This window comes from Lathamus discolor, chromosome 6 (genome assembly GCF_037157495.1).
Source record: "Lathamus discolor isolate bLatDis1 chromosome 6, bLatDis1.hap1, whole genome shotgun sequence".
Classification (NCBI taxonomy): Eukaryota; Metazoa; Chordata; class Aves; order Psittaciformes; family Psittacidae; genus Lathamus; species Lathamus discolor.
Window position 1 is genome coordinate 40,033,126 of NC_088889.1, and position 18,560 is coordinate 40,051,685.

General features: G+C 39.3%; 1 protein-coding gene across 1 annotated transcript; it reads left to right on the plus strand.

The window, feature by feature from the left end:
• The first annotated feature begins 1,008 nt into the window (after nt 1-1,008).
• Nucleotides 1,009-18,334, plus strand: MBIP (MAP3K12 binding inhibitory protein 1). The gene is made up of 9 exons (XM_065686266.1): nt 1,009-1,229; nt 5,595-5,714; nt 7,468-7,689; nt 7,789-7,885; nt 9,417-9,482; nt 11,162-11,314; nt 13,300-13,397; nt 16,172-16,210; nt 17,402-18,334. The coding sequence occupies exons 1-9, from the start codon at nt 1,092-1,094 to the stop codon at nt 17,510-17,512; spliced, it is 1,044 nt and encodes a 347-aa protein (XP_065542338.1). The 5' UTR covers nt 1,009-1,091; the 3' UTR covers nt 17,513-18,334.
• Nucleotides 18,335-18,560: the final 226 nt, after the last annotated feature.

An 18,560-nucleotide genomic window follows, 5' to 3' on the forward strand; every position in this document is an offset into this window, starting at 1 on the left:
GTGCAAAGCAACACAGCAAGGTGGGTCAACACAACTGACTCTGCAGCCACTGAGGTGGTCTTTTACCTGGTGGTGTACTGCATCTGGCTCAGACAGAGTTAGTCTTCCTCATAGTGCTGTGCTTTGTATCGGTAGCTAGAGAGGCGATAGCTGCCTCTAACATCCCCCCCTCTCTAACATTCCTCTAACCAGAGGGTTGGGGGTAGGCGAGATCTTGGAGGGGACATAACCAGTACAGCTGACCCAGACCAATCAAAGGGATATTCTATATCATACAGTGTCTGCTGAGCTATGAATGTAAGAGAAAGGAGGAGGAAGGGGAGCCATTTGTTACTTCTGGAGCGACTGCTATGTGCACTTCCCAGGAAGTGTTTGGACATCACCTGCTGATGGGAAGTAGAGAATAAAATCTTCTGTTTTCTTTGGCTTCTGTGCTCACAACCTTCCTTTTTGCTTTATTAAACTGCCTTTATCTTGACTCATGAGGTTTTTTCCCCATCTTATTTATTCTCCTCCCCGTCCTGCTGAGGAAGCCAGTGATAGGGGCCTGGTGGGCAACTGGCATGCAGCCAGGGTCAACCCACCACAACTGGATGCAATGGACCACAGCTGAGAAAGGCTGCAGGGTCCCAGAGACGTCCCAGGAAGGAACAAAAGATGCTCCCTCCGGCCTGGGAATAAGGGGCTGCTCGCCACCCTGGAAGAATCGTACTGTTGGAGATAGTCCTCCCCACACCGCAGCATGGAAACCCAGGGGGAGCAGGAGAAAGTGACAGAGTCCACCAGGCCTGAAGCTGCTGACCCAGCCGAGCCGCTGCTCAAGACGCCGCTCCCCGGCGCAGGGGCAGAGCCGCCCCCAGCCGAGCGCTCCGGCCGCCTAAGGCACCCAGACGGGAAACTCCCCACCACACAGCAGCGAGGACGGTCACCACCTCGCGCAGAGCCGGCCTCTAGAGCGCAGCCCGCGGTTGGCTGCAGCTCCTGTCCATCAGTCCTTGGGGGCGGGGCTAGCAGGCCCGGCCATCCGAGGTGTTCGTCATAGCGGAGCGACGCCTGGGACGCTGTTGGCGGCCGCGGCTCGGCCTGGTGTCATGGCGGCGGCGGCGGCGGCAGCAGCAGCCCCTAGCTCTCCCCAGCCCGGCGGACACGCTCCGGAGATCGGCGCCGACCCTGCGGCCTCGGAGGTGGCGAGCAGCGCTCTACGCAGCCTGGCCGGGCTGGCAGGGCAGGTGAGTGCCGGCCGCGCGGAGGGGGAGGCTCTGGGGCAGGGCTGGCCCGGGCGCCGCGGGCCCCACGCCCCGCCTTGCCTCGCCCCGCCTCGCCCCGCCTTGGGGGCCCCAGCAGGGCGTACTCCTGCTCGTCCCCGGCTTGCGGAGTCCTTCTGGGCCCCAGGGGTAGGGTGCGACGCCGGGGAGAAAAGAAGCCTGGCACAAGCAGGGAGCGTCATCGCTTCTGGAGGCTGTTAGCGCCCGGCCGCAGGAGCGGTGCAGCCCCTGACAGGGCTGGGATGGCGGGGCCGGCTGCATCCCTCCTGGCGTGGGCAGCCCCGGGCTGCTGCTGTGTGCCCTCACCGTGCCTTTGCCTTCGAGTAACGGGACAGCTCCTGCCGCTTTGTAGTTTGATGGATGATCCCTTCCATGACAAACTGCAGTCTGTCTAATTGCTGTATCTTAACAATTAATGATTATGAATTGAAAAGCTACTAAAAGCTGGCTGTGCATTGAATCAAAATAAATGATTAGGAGCTTGAAGTTAGGCTTGCTTGGTAATAGCATGCTATGAAACACACAGTGAGTCTCAGTGGGTCAGAATTTTTAAAGCAGCTTTGCTGTGGCACTTAAGTTGAAACACCTACTTTAGATTTAGTAATGGCTATGAATTATTTAACAGATGTTATGGTAGTGGTGGGAGGCCCTTACCAGGAGATGGTTTGAGTAACAATATAATTATTACCGTAAATAATTTACAGATTAATTCCTTTTCCACTGTGGAAGCATATATATAGTTCTGTGAAGGTGGTAGAAGCACACCCTTGCTTCCGAAATTGGCAGTTTGAAGGTTTGGGGCCAGATGATGAGTGATATTTGCAGGAGATAATATAATTTAGCATATGCTTATGTTACAGAAATGCTCGGAAATGTCCTCTATTAGATACAGAGGCAGTTTAGTAGTAGCTGCTGGCTGATGTTAAATTATTTTTTAAAGTATTTCACCTCGCATCTGCATAGATTTTTGTATTATATATTCTTCTCATCTCAAAGTCTGCTAGTAATTTTCTTCATTTTCAAGCAAAAGTCATCCAGAATTAAGAGCCTGAAAAGCTAGGCGCTGAGTAGTAAGAGTCTCAGTTTTCTTAACAATAAAGTGATTAAAAACTAACCTAGCTTTTGAACAGGAGTGCAGTGCTAAACAACTTGATGATCATACGCTGTTGATTCATGGGATTACTGAGACAGGAAAACTCTGTATGGAAGACGAAATATTCTGTAATTCTTTCTTGTGAAAATTCTAAATGTAGTCAGTAAAGAACTAGTGACTGTCAGTTTCTCTAGATGGCAGATATTGTCATTCATACTGCTGTTCTTACAGTGTTAACATGAGGGAAAAGTTGAGCTCTTGTATTTATGAAAAACACAAAGAATAATAAAGGAAAAGTTTCCTGAACTCTAACTAGGGTACTTATCACAAGTTTAATTAATTGTTTTCAAACTTACATTAATTACTACTTTCTCTCTTACTTGTTTGCCAGTGTTTGCACTGTGTCTAGCCTGTAACAGGAGAGAGCTTAGTGATTTTTAACATTGTTTCGGCATGCACAGCCAATTGCAAGAGATAGGTTTAGAGTTGCTACATCTGCCTCAGTAGACTGAAGTTTGTTGTAGTGTAGAGTAAAATTGTCTTCATTGGCATTCGGAGTGTATTCTTTCCATGACAATAAACTAATTTTACAGTGCACTGCACTGAGCTATGAGTAGGGGTCTGGTTGCTCCATCTTAGCTGAGGCCCATTTAATTGCTCACGCATGATTGTTTCCAGTCGTTGAGTTAAACTCTTGTCTGCCAGCACTTGAGTTCTGGTAGATTTAACTGGTGTTCTACCAGGTTACTGACTCCAACAATCCATCTTGCATTTTTAACTGAAACCACTGATTCCTTATTTCCCTTTCATAGAGATGAGTGAACATGTGCCAGATCATTAGCTGTCACAGTTTATGATCCATTGTAGTAGTTTAAATTGGATTTATGCTAGCAGTTTGGATTGTAAACAGGAATATTTCTGGCACAGGAATTTTTTTACTAGAGCAGTCACTTGAAGCACAGAAGACATCTAGGGATAACAACTCTTAAAAGCAATATGACTGATCATGAAAAGTTCTTTTAAATCCCAAGTAACAGTGTCTTTCATAAAACAATTTCAAAGGGCTGAAATGACTTATGATCCTGTAAATTGCTACAGAATAGGCTATGGACTTGTAAATATACAAAGGCTTTGATGTTAGCAAATCACAGAATTTATAAAGCTGTCACAGTTCTTAGAAGTAGAAGGATGAGAAAACTAATTATGTTGTACTAGAAACATGTTTGGATGCAGGAGAGGCTTATTCTTATATTTGAAAACAGTGTCTATGAGTTTAAAATATCACTGATCTAAATTATTCCAAGTCAGAAGTTCTGTCGGTTTTGTACATTGAACCATATGCACAGGAGTCACACACTGTGATATGAAGGCACACATCATCTGATTCTTTGTGAAAAAACAGGCTTATTAAGAAATTGTAGTAGGACTCCTGTTTTGTTTCATTACGATGAGTTACATTTATGCCTTTTTTCCACTGTCAGTGCACTGTAATGTAGAGTATAGCAGATGTTACTCTTCTGTTTGGGAAGAAAGATGTGCTTCAGATGATCCCATGCACAGTGGCTAAATTCCTAAAGTTTTCTTCTTACTAAATTCTAAAATTCTTGATTTTTGTAAGGTGTTCAGAACTAGTATTTCCTTACTTTTTTTTTTTTTTACATCCTGTGTAGTTTAAGTACTACACAGGAACAACCATTTGTGTGAAAATAATCTAAAATACATTATATATCTAGTCAGACCAAGGCCTTTGCTATGTAACTTGGAATCTAATACTGGATTTAACAAAGTTGTTCTTTGACTAAAGAAGGAAGGCTCAGGCTTATAGTCCTTTACTTAAAAGTGTGATAATGCTGGGGTTTAAAACTAACCCAGAACAATCTCTATCCACTGCTTTGCTCTCAGAGTGATGGAGGCATTCTTATGTTTAGTTCTCATTGTTTCCTTATGCACTGTGTGATGTATTTAGGAAACAAGTACGTTTGCATTCTGTGTCCATAATATTTGGTGCTGTTAAAAGTTAAATATCTTTAGACCATATGTTAAAGGTCACTTTTGTCATCTGCTTGAGGTGTCTCTGGGTTTTTGTTTGTTTCTGGTTGTTGTTTTTTTTTTGTATTTGTTTGGTTTGTTTGGGTTTTTTTTGTTTTTATTTTTAAGAAAATGGAAGGAATGAGATGTAGACATACAAATATTTATTTGACTTGGAAATTCTGTGTCTCAAATAGAGTACCTGAAGGTCCTCTTGATTCTTAGCTAGAGCTTTATCTGTGTTTAGAATTTGGGGCATCACTTACAGATTGTTTGGACAATAATGTACTTGGCTTTGGGAAATGAAAGTGCTTGTTGCTTCAAGATCGTGCGAAAAGCTTTAATACAACAAAAATAGCAAAAGTGGGTGTGAAAGCGTGTAGTTCATTAATGATTGTTAACAGTCTGCTTTGTATTAGAAAGTGAAACTTTATTTTCAGAAGATGCAGAGTTGCTTTAAATAAACCTTCAGATTCACCATATATGTCTCTGTTGTTTTGGGAGTTAAATATTGCAATTCCTTGGAAAAGAGAATAGACTATGGCGATTGTTATTTTGATCTGAATGCATGTAAAGGAAAACAGTGTGATTTGGAAATGGGTTTGATAGTGGTACTATATAGCCTAGAGCTTGTTTAACCTCAAGTTTTTTGTTGGTTTTTTTTTTAATGCTTATTTTTAAAACAAAGCCTCCTTTGGATTAGCAGCAAGTAATAATTTCAAGAATGTGGCATGGTGCATTATCATGACCTTGGTCATGCAGGAATAGATAGCCTTGCAGATCTCAGAATAAAATACATGAACTTACAGGAGACTGCCATCCTGGGTGCATATTTCTTCCTACTGACAGTTCTGTCATCTGTTAAAAGAAAAGATTTGCATTCTTAACCTGACCAGTATATTTTTGTATGATAGTTAATTGAATTGAGAACCAACTGAAGTTAAAGATCAAATTAATACAATGAAAGTGTGATGAAGTAGTAGGGAATTTTTGATTTCTGAATATACTCTACAAATGCTAGCTTTCTTTGAAAATGACAGCTGCTTGAATTATAATTAATGTCAAACCTCTCCAATGTCCTCATATAAAAATGGGATCTGTATGAGATTGAGCATAATTGTTGTCCTATAGGAGTCTTGTATACTTTTGTGACATTAATACAACATAACAACATAATTTTTTGTCATGTTTGCTTTGTCCTTTTGAAGCTTAACCTTGAAGATGATATCGTGAAAGTTGTAATCGATTGGAGCAAGCTTCAAAGCACATCAGCACTTCAGCCAACGTTGCTCTTCAGTGCACTTCAGCAGCATATTTTATGTTTGCAGGTAAGTATTTCATTGGACGTATTTGACTTGACAAAAGTGATCAACAACTGAATGTAGTTATGTTATCTAAACTGTAAAATTTAAGTTGGTTTTTTTCTTACATTGCTATGTCTAACAAAAAATAGTGTGAAAGTGTTATATGCTTGGGATTCCACTGTGCCTCACCGGTACTCACGCTTATGGATTTTTCCGATTAGTGGTGGGAATAGCCACTGTAGGTGAGCAGGCTGAATAAACGCAGCCTCATTGATTTCTAGACTTGCATTGTAAATGTGATACATTTCCATCTATGGTGGGTTATAATTAAGCAATAAGACACGGCAGGTGTGTGTCATGCTATGATAATGATTCCATGCGTTGGGTGAGTTTTGAGGCTCATGGAGTGCTTTCAGTGGTTTAAGAAGTGGCATTATCCCAGCATGACACATCCTGGAGTGTCTTACTGCAATTAAATATATTTTCAGCTTTTTTTTTTTTTTCTTTTTTTAAAGAGTAATTTCTTTGACATTAATGTCTCATCTTGCCAAGTAGCCAGTCACCATTACTGTCATTTCTTTTAACTATTTGAAACTTTCCAACCCTGCCAAAAGTATGGGTAATTTAGCTGCATGGCAGGGAGGGTGAGCAATTTGTCAGCTGGTAACAGAACAGTGTTTTGACTTGATAGTTCATCAGTAAAAGGTGGGGATTTGAGTACTAGTGTTTTGCTTCAGCTAGTCAATGAATTATTTCAAGAGTGTAATACTGAGAGGGTTAAAAAGGACGTTCCTGTATTTGCGTGTCTGTAGGTAAAAGAAAGACCCTTTATGTTTTCCAGACATCCACCAAATCTTTGGTGTGATGAACAAAAAGAGAAAATAGGCAAGATAAAAGCAAGTAAAAATCACATCCAACTGTAAGAACACTGCAAGTAGGAATCTGATTCATTTTAGGAAATGTAACTGGTAAAAATCATGTTGTCTTTAAAAAAAAAAAAAATTCTAGAGGGAAAGTAAGCAGTGAAATTCAGACTAGGTGAAACTGGTAAAAATTTAAAAAAAGGGGTGACACATACATATGTACAGTGGTTTTGTTATTACATCTGTGTAAGAGTTACTGCAGTAGAATAAGCATTTCTTTTTGCTGCTACAAATGTCAGTGCATTCTTTCATTTAATTTCATGACCTAAGTAGATAATAAACCGTGTCAAGAAAAGCATGTGTTCAGGATAACGCTAATATATATCATGTCTGTGTTCTCTCATTCGCTTGGGCAACTGCAGGTTCAAGTGGAGAATGTAGTGCTGTGGTGATAAAGTAAAGGCTTTACAGTGTGAAAGCATTGGCTTTCATGTTAAGGAAGAAAAATACTAAGCCTTACTGTTCTGAGTAGGCATTTGAATGAAATGCTAATTAAGTGGCATTGATGCCAGTGATTGACACTTTGATTTCCCTAGTAACAGATGAGCAGCAGGCAGATTTTTGCAGAAATTTGGGAGTTTTCCTATATAAACATCTGAAAGGCACAGATCAAAAAGGCCAGAATCATGGTGTGCACAGTATTTGGAACTATAGCCTTTTTTTCCATTTTTTTCAAATTTTATTACTGTGTTCAATCAGAGGCAGATGTTGTAATTCCTAAAATTATCTCAGTTGGTCTGTTTTAGAAATTGTAACAGTATTTGGCTTTTTTGCTTTTTCTTTTGGGGATTTTTGTGGGGTTTGTTTGGGGTGGTTTTTTTTGATAACCCTAACATACTGTTTTCTTTGTCCAGCCTCTTTTAGAAAAACTCCAGTCACTGATTAAAGAGGAAAATATAGGCCATATTGAACCTGCAGGTAAAACAGGCAATCAAACTTGTGAAACAAGTTTAGGTGTTTATGATGGTAACTGTCAGACTGAAGAAAAGTATGCAAGTTATGATTTGGGAGATCTGAAGGAAGCTCATATTAATTTCGATCCAGAGGTGGTCCAAATAAAAGCTGGAAAAGCAGAAGTAAGTGATTTACCTAAATAAAAAATAATAAAAATATCTTTCTGAATTTTAAATTTAAAGAATGAAATAGATATATGCCATTATGTTTACTACCTGCAGATTGACAGGCGGATATCAGCGTTCATCGAGAGGAAACAAGCTGAGATCAATGAAAATAATGTCAGGGAATTTTGCAATGTTATTGATTGTAATCAAGGTAACTGGATACCCAGACTTTAATCTTCATAGCAGTTTAAGTTGGCTGGTTTTGATTTTTGGTTTGGGGGTTGTTTTTTTTGTTTGTTTGGGTTTTGTTTTTTTGGTGGTGGTTTTTTTCTTTTCCGTTTGTTCAAAAGCATTATTCTATATTTAAAACAGAACTTCACTTTAAGAGTAGCTCTGTTTTAAAGTTAAGAATTTGCATGTGCACTGCAGATGTTGTCAAGACAGACAAAAAAAAGGAAGTAGCCCCTTTAATGCGTCCCATACAGAAAGACTGTAGCTATTACTGTATTCATTTTAAGAACTATAATCTTAAATCAGATGATTTTGTAGCTGTTGTTCAGTGGTTTAGCTAGATGTTCCTTCCAAAGTCAACTGAATTGCAATTCAGAAATATCTTGTGAATTGCATATTCAAATTAAAGTTTTAAATTGACTATTACCTAATGCTAGTTAAATTACAAAGAAGTACTTTTTGCAATCAATTTGAATTACTAGCTACTTAGAATAACTTTTTCCTTTCAACATTAGTCACAGTGTTGGTGTTCTAATGCACCGACTGGCACAATTTGCTGTATCTATAACCAATCTTAAATTCATCTGGCAGGCTGGATCCCATTAGCATGATCAGTGACTGTGTAACCAAATGCATCTTAAAAGTGAAGACACTTTATTATACATAAGTATATGGGGACATTTTCTAAGTACCTGTGAACCCAGATGTGCGTTGTCTCTGTGATATACTTATGCCTTTAGAGATCAAAGCATATTGTTCCTTAAGGTTTATAGGAAGAGAGTTTAACTGCTTGAATGTTTGTTGGAATGAAGATGACAGCTGAAATCTAGTTGAATATGCTAGACAGTAAAAGACTGATTCCTAAAATTAATTATGCACAGAAGAAATTATGAAAAGACCTTCCTTTGTATGTTGAGGCATAATAAAAGATTCGTAAAGCTTTGGTGTATATTAACACAGGTTAAAATATAAACACTAGAATAAACTAAGATGATCTGGACTATAGGCCTTTATGGTTAAACAAATTCAAGAAGTCACAGGCATCAGAATAAAAGCAGGAAGGTGATAAAAGAATGCTGATGAGTAATTAGACCAGTGTAAAATGGGAGGAGAGTTTCAAAAAAGGACAGAAAACCAGGATAATAGTGGTAAGCAGGGAAAAGACTTCTCTACAGGAAGAAAGACACAAGTTACAGAGAAACTCAATGACAAATAAGAACCAAATAAAATGTAAATTGGAAGAAATTTGGGTTGATCCAATCAATTTTCATATATATGTATACATACATTTATATAAGTGACTTATCCAATTAAAACCAGTAGGTCCATGCAAGTGTGTGAAACTATAATGAGTGTGTTTGTAGAATGAAAGAAGTATTTCTGATGTTTTAACTGTATGAAAAATTTCCATTAGATTTGTTAGAAGCCTCAAAGCTGATGATGGTTAGAATATTTTAAATTATAAAGACATAATTAGGACCTCACTTTTTCTATCATTATTATTTATTTAGAAAATAGCTGTGCCAGAACAGATGCAATTTTCACACCCTATCCTGGATTTAAAAGCCATATAAAGGGTAAGCAACTACTTTAATACCCCATTATTAAGTGTCCAGATAGAACAATATGGATAAGTTTTTGACTTTAAAACTTTTTATAGAATGCTCAAAAAATGCAAACTTAACATACTGATTTTTGAGTCTCATACTTTTATATCCTCACATCTCCAAGGTTTTCAATCCTGTAACTCCTTCATTAAGTTGATGGTTATGCTCTAAAGAGCAAAACATAGTAGCTTTTTTTCATTGTCTGGAAGGAAAGATACAAAAGATAAAGTGGGACAGAGAAACAGAACAGTTCTTAGCTTTTTGTTTAAGGCAATGCCAGCAGTCCAGTTGAGGAATTGAGATTCAGTGAAATTATCTTATATTTTTTGTCAGTTGGTGTAACCAGATTGGTTTAGAAACAGTTTTGGGACACAATGGAAGTTCTGAGGTACAAGTTTATGGGAAGTGTTGAGCTGGGCACTACCTTTTGGAAAAGAGTAAATAGTGCAGAAATGATTGTCCAGCAGAAGTTACATTTAAAGGATTGCTTGTCTATCTACTGTTCTCTAGGTATACAAAAGTTACTCTGTGTTTAAAAACAAATAAATGAAACCTCCAAAATGAGAATGAAAGTAACTTGTCCATTTTCAAGGGTGGTAGTATTCATTTATCCACTTGATACTAGTGCTAGAAACCAATTCATTATTGTGAATTGAGAATAATAGTGTGAAGCATGATAGGTATAAGCAGTAAAAGGTCTGGTGAGCTAAGGGAGATAGGGAAATGAGTTTGAGTTTGTAATCATTCACTAAGAACTGCTTTCAGTAGTCACATTTTTTAAATTGAGTGCTAATTTTTAACTTGGATGGTAGCATATTACAGGAAAAAAAGAAAAGCTTGCACTTCAAGTAACTGAAAACTGAACAGTTCATGAACTGAAATGTGAATAACACATAAAAAGGAACTGGAAGTAAAACCAGCATAAACTGAAGCAAAAATGTGATGTGACCTTCATGAAGTATTGGGCAAGAAAGTATATGCTTCAATCTCTGGAGTTCCAACATAGTCTTTAAACCTGCAGTACACTGCAGTAGTCCTGTCAGGAGGGACTTGAGAAAGGACCGTGATTTAGAGAAGGGATGAAAATCTTCTGATAAAGACATGGTTCAGGAGAGGAGGAAAGATAGACCCGGAAGCAGCTGAAGAGTTATTAAAGCTTTTAACCTGAATAACAAAAATTAGAAGAGAACTTCCTTGCTGAGATTTGTAGCGGTTCTTCTAGTTGTTTACCTCCCCTCATCTTCATGTATTTATGATGCTTCCTGTAATACTAGGTCTGGCCTTTTCTTTGCATTCACAACGGCTCACATGTGCAACTGCTGACATAGATATTGGGCTTTCTGCTATTTATCAGCAGCTGATGACAAACTCTTGATACTGCCGTTCTACATGAATATATGAGTAATTCTTTTACTTAGCATATGTAAAGTCCTGGGGTTTTTTTGTTTGGTTTGGTTACTTGTGCAAAAATAGGAAAATACTTTTACTTGAACCTTTGATCTTGATACGTGTCGGACCCTTCACGTGAGAGACTGGTGTGAAATTGATTTAACACAGGCTTTTTTATATTTTACCATTTTGATTGGTTTAGTTAGATGTACTTTGTGTTTCTTGTGTATGTGTATTAAATTTGTGTTCTCTTTACCTAGTTTCTAGGGTAGTAAATACATATGGTCCTCAGACTAGATCTGAAGGAGCTCATGGGTCCGGTCACAAAGCCAGTGTCCCCATTCATGATTGTGGAAACCAGGCTGTTGAGGAGAGATTGCAGAACATTGAAGCACACTTACGGTTACAGACAGGTTTGTATCATGTTTTGATGTCGGTATGTTAGTTTGTGTTAGTTATCATTACTGTAGTAAAACGGGACAAGTCTATAAAAACTGTGACTGTAAAAACAATGGATAGATCCACCAAAGGGTTTAGTCACCCCAAATACTATAGGCACATATTTAGGTTTTTATACCCAAAATGGAACCCAGATTCACACCCACGTTAGGATGCTGAGTTAGTAAATGTATGCTCGATGTGCTGGCAAATGAAAGAGAGGCACTTCAGAATGGGATTAAACCAGTCTGGAATATTTGGAGGTAGGGGTTCTCAATAGCCAGTGGAGTCCTTCTGCCTTGACCCACTGAACAGGAAAAGCTGAGGTTAGGATTCAGGGCCGCTTCACGGACACCTTCTGTTAGAAAGTAGAATACTCCCAGGTACTGTTGAGGTAGCAGAGCTTGATGTTTAGCTGTATAGCCATCTCAAAAATAAAGTGGATTTTGGGCACAGAAAGAGAATTTGCAAGTGGCTGGCCAGCACTAAGGTTACAATGCAGCTTTAGAGTTTATGCATATCAGGGATGACTAGGGGTAGCTAAGGAGAGTTCCATGCTTCCTGGTTCTGCCTGTAATAGGTGACATAATTTTATCTGAAGGAACAGGTTTTTAAACTGCAGTGTAGGGGAAGAGGAAAGTGTGCAATTTCAGCTCAACTCCTGTCCAAATCAGCATTCAGTGCTGAAGGTCTCAAGGTCATTTTTTACTTACCCCAGCAGCTGTGCAAAAGGTAGTTATCTGAGCAGGTAACCTGCCTCAGCTAACTGCTCACTGGTTTTGGTTTCTAATGATGGAAAGAGTTGTTCTCGACTCATCTGCTGTTTATCTGAACAGCTTCTTCTAGTACTAGTACTGCTCTTTTCCCTTTACGTTAAGAGTTAGCAATATTAAGAAGAGTGAGAGGTCAGCCGATTCACTTAGTAGCTGCTGAGTGATGAGGAGAGAGCAGAACTGAAAGGAGGGAAGCTACCTGCAAAATGTTCTGTCTGAAGTGAGGAAATAGATGAATGGCAAAAAAAAACCCATTAGTGCTTGTTTCAGTAGTCTATACAATAGAATTATCTTACCTAACAGACCTAGAAATAAATGGAAATGGGTGGCAAAAGAATAAGTAAAAGCTTGCTAAGGCTCTAGTTGTCACTGCTGTTCAGAAGCAGACTGTTATTTTAGTTGGGATAGCCAGTAGTTAGTGGTGAAAAACAGTGATTTTAGTTTATAGAATACTGTGTAGCATGGTACATAGATGCTTTCTGAGGCTGATCTTTTGATCAGTTCTGTTCTTAATGGGGAAACAAGCCCAGCCTGCTGTAGTATACCTGCAAACAGCAAATGGGTTGAGGTGGGTTTTTTTGTTGCTGTTGGTTTTGTGATGTATGCAGATTTGTTGTTTTTTCGTTTGGTTGGTTTTTCGATGGCGGGGAGAGGGGGAAGGGCTTGTGCATTTTTTGTTTGGTTTTTAGTTTTTCCAAATCTCTGCTATTCCATTCCACACAACATTCCCCACCCCTGCTTCTCCCATCTGTGCCTAAGGAAATGCTAGTCTTTGTTAAGTGCAACTCCTACCTGTCCTCATTAACTTCTGATGCTCAGTGGAGATAGGCTTCCTTCAGAACAATCTTGGATATCAGTGCTGAATTCATGTGTGTTTGGCCATCCCATCTGCTTGTGTGATTAATATATCATCAGAGTGCTCATTAGCTGTTCCGGGGACTTTGTCAGACATATTTCAGCCACCTGCATAAAGTTGTCTGTTGCCTTCACTGACTGCAGTGGGTTATCAATCAGCTTTTACCCTGAATCATATTAATTACCCTTCCATTTTACTGTCCTGTCCACTTGTTTTGTTTCAGCTACTAGTTGATAGCTGGACTCAAACAGTTCACATGTAGAACTTGCAATCTGTAGTTTAAAAAGTTATTCAAGCACTTTTTGTGATTTCTTTGTATTTGTGTATTTAGGTGGTCCTGTACCAAGAGACATTTATCAGAGAATTAAGAAGCTGGAGGATAAAATCCTTGAGCTAGAAGGACTGTCTCCTGAATATTTTCAATCTGTGGTAAGAAATTCTCTCATCTTCTTTTAGCATACCTAAATGCATTTGGGACTTTTGTTCTTACGTCTTCAATGTACAGACAAAACCTAAGGGCATACACTCTTGATAGAGAACGCTGACTTGGTGTAATAGTTACGTATTGTTTGGACCATCTGTGTAAGTTCATATTTCTACCTATTTTCTCATTTGAAAGAAAATAGTATACATTTGAGGGAAAAAAACTGCAGCCACCCAAGATTCACAATTTGTAAGAAATTTATTATAGAGGCTGGATTTCTGCACCTCCTTCTCCCTGGTCTGTCCACCTCCCTACCCCGCCCAGGTTGGCGAGCAGGCGGCTGAAGCATGTTACCTGCTCAAATGAATACTTTTTTGCAAAAAATCCCACACTTACCTGTTTCTTATGACAAGAAAATTGACAGAAGTTTTGATCTTGATACAAATCATTAATGGCTTAAGTCCTTTGGGCTTCTGTACATTATCTGATTATGAAAGATCAGGTATATGAAATAACTTGTAAACCCTTTAAAAAATTGTTTCATGTGATTTTATGCATTCTGTTTCTATGTTGCTAGTTTTCAGGCAGAGTTCTGTTTCTTTCTGAATAGTAAACCTTATCTGCCATTCACAAAAGAAGATTAGGACAAAGAGAACATTAGTTGTTACTACATCAAGATCTGGTTGGCTGTAGAAATTTCTTGTCTGTTATTTTGTTGTTCTTTCCCCATGTAACACATGTCTCTTTTACTATTGATATTTTGTCATGGTTTAAACTGATCCACACAGCTCGTCCACTCACCCCCCACCCCCGACCCTCCCCGCTCCAGGAGGGATGGGGAGGAGAATCAAGAGAATGTAACACACCAGAAGACTGTGCTGCCATTCAGCGAGACCTGGACAGGCTGGAGAGTTGGGCGGGGAGAAACTTGATGAAATTTAACAAGGGCAAGTGTAGAGTCTTGCATCTGGGGAAGAACAACCCCATGTACCAGTACAGGTTGGGGGTTGACCTGCTGGAAAGTAGTGAAGGGGAAAGGGACCTGGGGGTCCTGGTGGATAGGAGGATGACCATGAGCCAGCAATGTGCTCTTGTGGCCAAGAAGGCAAATGGCATCTTAGGGTGCATTAGAAAGGGAGTGGTTAGTAGGTCAAGAGAGGTTCTCCTCCCCCTCTACTCAGCCTTGGTGAGGCCGCATCTGGAATATTGTGTCCAGTTCTGGGCCCCTCTGTTCAAGAAGGACAGGGAATTGCTTGAAGGAGTCCAGCGCAGAGCCACAAAGATGATTAAGGGAGTGGAACATCTCCCTTATGAGGAGAGGCTGAGGGAGCTGGGTCTCTTTAGCTTGGAGAAGAGGAGACTGAGGGGTGACCTCATCAATGTTTACAAATATGTAAAGGGTAGGTGTCAGGATGATGGAGCTAGGCTTTTTTCAGTGATATCCAGTGATAGGACAAGGGGCAATGGGTGTAAACTGGAGCATAGGAAGTTCCACGTTAACATCAGGAAGAACTTCTTTACTGTAAGAGTGACAGAGCACTGGAACAGGTTGCCCAGGGGGGTTGTGGAGTCTCCTACACTGGAGATATTCAAGGCCCGCCTGGACAAGTTCCTGTGTGATGTACTGTAGGTTACCCTGCTCTTGCAGGGGGGTTGGACTAGATGATCTTTTTAGGTCCCTTCCAACCCTTGGGATTCTGTGATTCTGTGGGATTCTGTAACTCCCACAGGTTGAGATAAGAACAGCCCAGTAACTAAGGTATAACACAAATCACTACTGCTACCACCAATGATAATAAGAGAAGATAACAAGAGAATACAATACCACCACTGAACGAGTTCGACCCCCCCGAAGAGAGACCGTGCCCTTCCGGGTAACTCCCAGTTACCTCCCTGGGCATGGCGTGCTGTGGTATGGAATACCTCTTTGGCTAGCTTGGGTCAGGTGTCATGTCTCTGTTTCCTCCTGGCCTCCCCTCGTCCCCAGCAGAGCATGAGACTCACAAAGTCCTTGGCCAGAATAAACATTACTTAACAGTTAAAACCAATCGGTGTTATCAGCTCTCTGCCCAGGCTGGAAGTCAAAACACAGAGCTTGCACCAGTTACTAAGAAGGAGCAAGATGACTCCTGGTAAACCTAGGACATATTTTAATTCATATCTTCTCCCATGTGACCAGCCAAAGAGTCTGCAAAAATCAATGGCAATATTACCTTTTTGTTTGTTTGTTTGTTTGTTTTTTATGTTGGAGACCAATAAAACCCTTTATTTCTGAGGCTCTTCCTTAAAGTTGTTGGAAATCAGAATTTAAAACATACTTTTTTATAAGATGAGATTTCCACAGAAAGGGCCTTAGGATCTCTAGAATGGGTGTCTGTGAAAAATTTGTGGTCGTGGCAATAGTAGTATTGTACAGTAATTAGAATTCTTTTGTCCAAACTTTTGCAAAAATATTCGTGTGGATACAGGAAATTTTGGGGGAGAGAAATATTGACAGTTTCAAAAGCCGGATATTGATCTTGGTTTTGTCTGAAGGAAGCTTCAGTTGATAGTTGTTGGCTGCCAAGCATGGAGAAGCTTCAACAACTTCTGAATGTTCTCCAGTAGTGTTCCTCGTGATCCAAAGTACTTAATTATAAAAAAAGATCTCCTTAATCCATGGAATGGCAGTCAGTGTTCTTTCTGCACTTTAAAGACTCTTGTCAACATTGTTACAGAATTACTTGTGGTCCTTTGTCAGTGCAACATTAAGTCTCTTTTGATTATGTCTTTTCTTTAGAGTTGTTCTGGCAAGAGGAGAAAGATTCAACCTCCTCACGTAAGTGCTGTTAACTTTTGTTTACCCTAAGTTTAGGATGTTCTGAGTGAAAAGTAATCAGAAGTTCTATCAAGCAAATATCTAACTTCTCAGAAGTAGCTGCATCAGTTTTGGATATCTTGCTGGCAAAGAAAGAGAAAGAAGACGACAAAGTTAATGGATGTCACAGTGAAATGAATCTTCTAAGAGTTTATACTGGAGTAGGTTATTTAGTGTTTTCACCAGTTAGAAAGATGAAAGAATAAAACCTGTAATGTTGTTAATCAACATGGGGATAACAGTTTGCAAATTCTTACCAGCCTCTTAGTAATGTGTTCTAGTTTTGTTTTGTTTTGTTTGTGGCTTGGTGGTTATTGTTGATGTTTTGAATTATTTTTTTAATTTCTTTTATTGGTAAATTTATTATAGTTATTCATACTTATTCATATTTATGAAGAGACAATAAAAGTAGAAAGGTCTGGCTCAGCTAGTATTGCAGAAAGACCTGACATTATAGGAGATACTAACCTGAGTCAGTTAGACTTGCCATTTTCACAAAACCATCACATAAGGGAATGCATTAACTACGCACCTTAGGCCACAAGGGAGTTTCTTCTCAGTGTGAGACTGCAGCTGGGACACTGCTACTAGCAGTCACACTTGGAGGCAGATGGCTGGGGAGAATGCTTAGAATGGAATGTGAGCCATCAGAGACTTGAGGAATTAGGCTTATTTACATGAGTAAAAAAAAAAGACCCTTCATAGAGTGAAATATGTTTATAAGAAGGATGATGACCAGCTCTTTGTGTAAGAGGAGATAAAACATCAGGTTAAGTGGGCACAGAGGACATTGATGTTGGGCAATAGGAAAAAAAATCCCCTTCATTTGTAAAGCTGGGTTGTTAAGATCTAGGTAGGCTTGTACAGTGTTTTAACATCAAAGGATATTTGTGGTGGTTTTTTTTTTCATGAACAGGTTAAATAAGCGTCTAATGGAAATAGTATGGATATATTGATCCATGATTAGGACTGTCAGTTTCTTCTACATCTTTTTCTTTCAACTTTAATAGTCATAGACTAGATTCAGACAATTCTGCAAATGTATTTGTATCACTTAGTGCAGTATGCAGTGAATTCAAGTTTAAAGTGCTAGGCCACTTCTCCAGCAATTACAAAATGTAAATAATTGTGGTTTTTATTTTGTTCTTTTAGCAGAACTATTCATTGGCTGAACTTGATGAAAAGATCAATGCCATAAAACAGGCATTACTGAGGAAGACAAAAGAGAACAAGTCCAAGGAGGCTGAGCGGCTTCTTCGATAAAAAAAAAAAAGTATTTTCAGAATCCTCATCGTGCTTTACACATACCTAAACCATAGACCTGAGTAGTGTTGATCGGGGATGCCTTTAGCAATGAAAGCAAAGCATGCTTATAACCTCCTTTTGGATGATCTTGAAAGCTTTGTTTCGGAAGAGCTCATTTAAAAACTGTCTTATTAATTAGTTACTGTAAAATGAAGAATGTTTTAGAAATAGCATTCTAATCCATTCCCTTCTGTTATAAAGGAGGATTGCAGCATTGTTCATATGTGGAAAGTTATAATCCACATAAAAAAGCTACATTTCACGTGTAATTCTTGATGATTGGGTATTCAAAAGGGCTATCTTTTGAATACTTTCCATGTAAGCAGTTTGCATAGACTTGTGAAATACAACTAAATACTCATAAACAAACTTAGGAAGAGAAAATTGAAAAAAAACCCTCACAGTATGCATGCTTGCCTGCATTTTGTCCATATTTGTCACTGTTTTCACTACTGTTAGAAAGGCAACAGATTTCTGTTTAAAATATGGTTATGGAAATATTACATATGTAAATAGAGACACCTGTTCTTCACTTCCTCCGTGCCCTGTAGGAATTCAAACTTTGTTCCCTACTAACAAACTTAATATATTCTAAAGACCACTCCAGGGGAGGTTTTGAGGAGCATGCCAGCAGGCACCAGCTTCCCTTCCTTCCATGTGCATGCTTATATGACTTCTGAAGCATGGATACTGGGTACGTAGTTTGAATTGGTCAGACCTGTGGTCACACACTGAAGCGTGATTTTGTTTGTTTTAATAAAACACTTTTTATTTATACCAGTTCTTTAGTTTATTTGCTGTCTCTGTGTTTGTTCTGGATTAGAAGTAACTGTTACAGAGGGAGGCCTCTATGTTAACTCTTCTGCTTATAGCGGTCATACTATCAGTGTCCCTGTATCAGTCTCTGTGACAGGTGTTAAGAACAGTACTGGCTGGACACAGTTGTACTTTGAAGAATAGTAGACATTTTCTGTATTCTGTGTTCTTATCTGAACTAATATTTGTT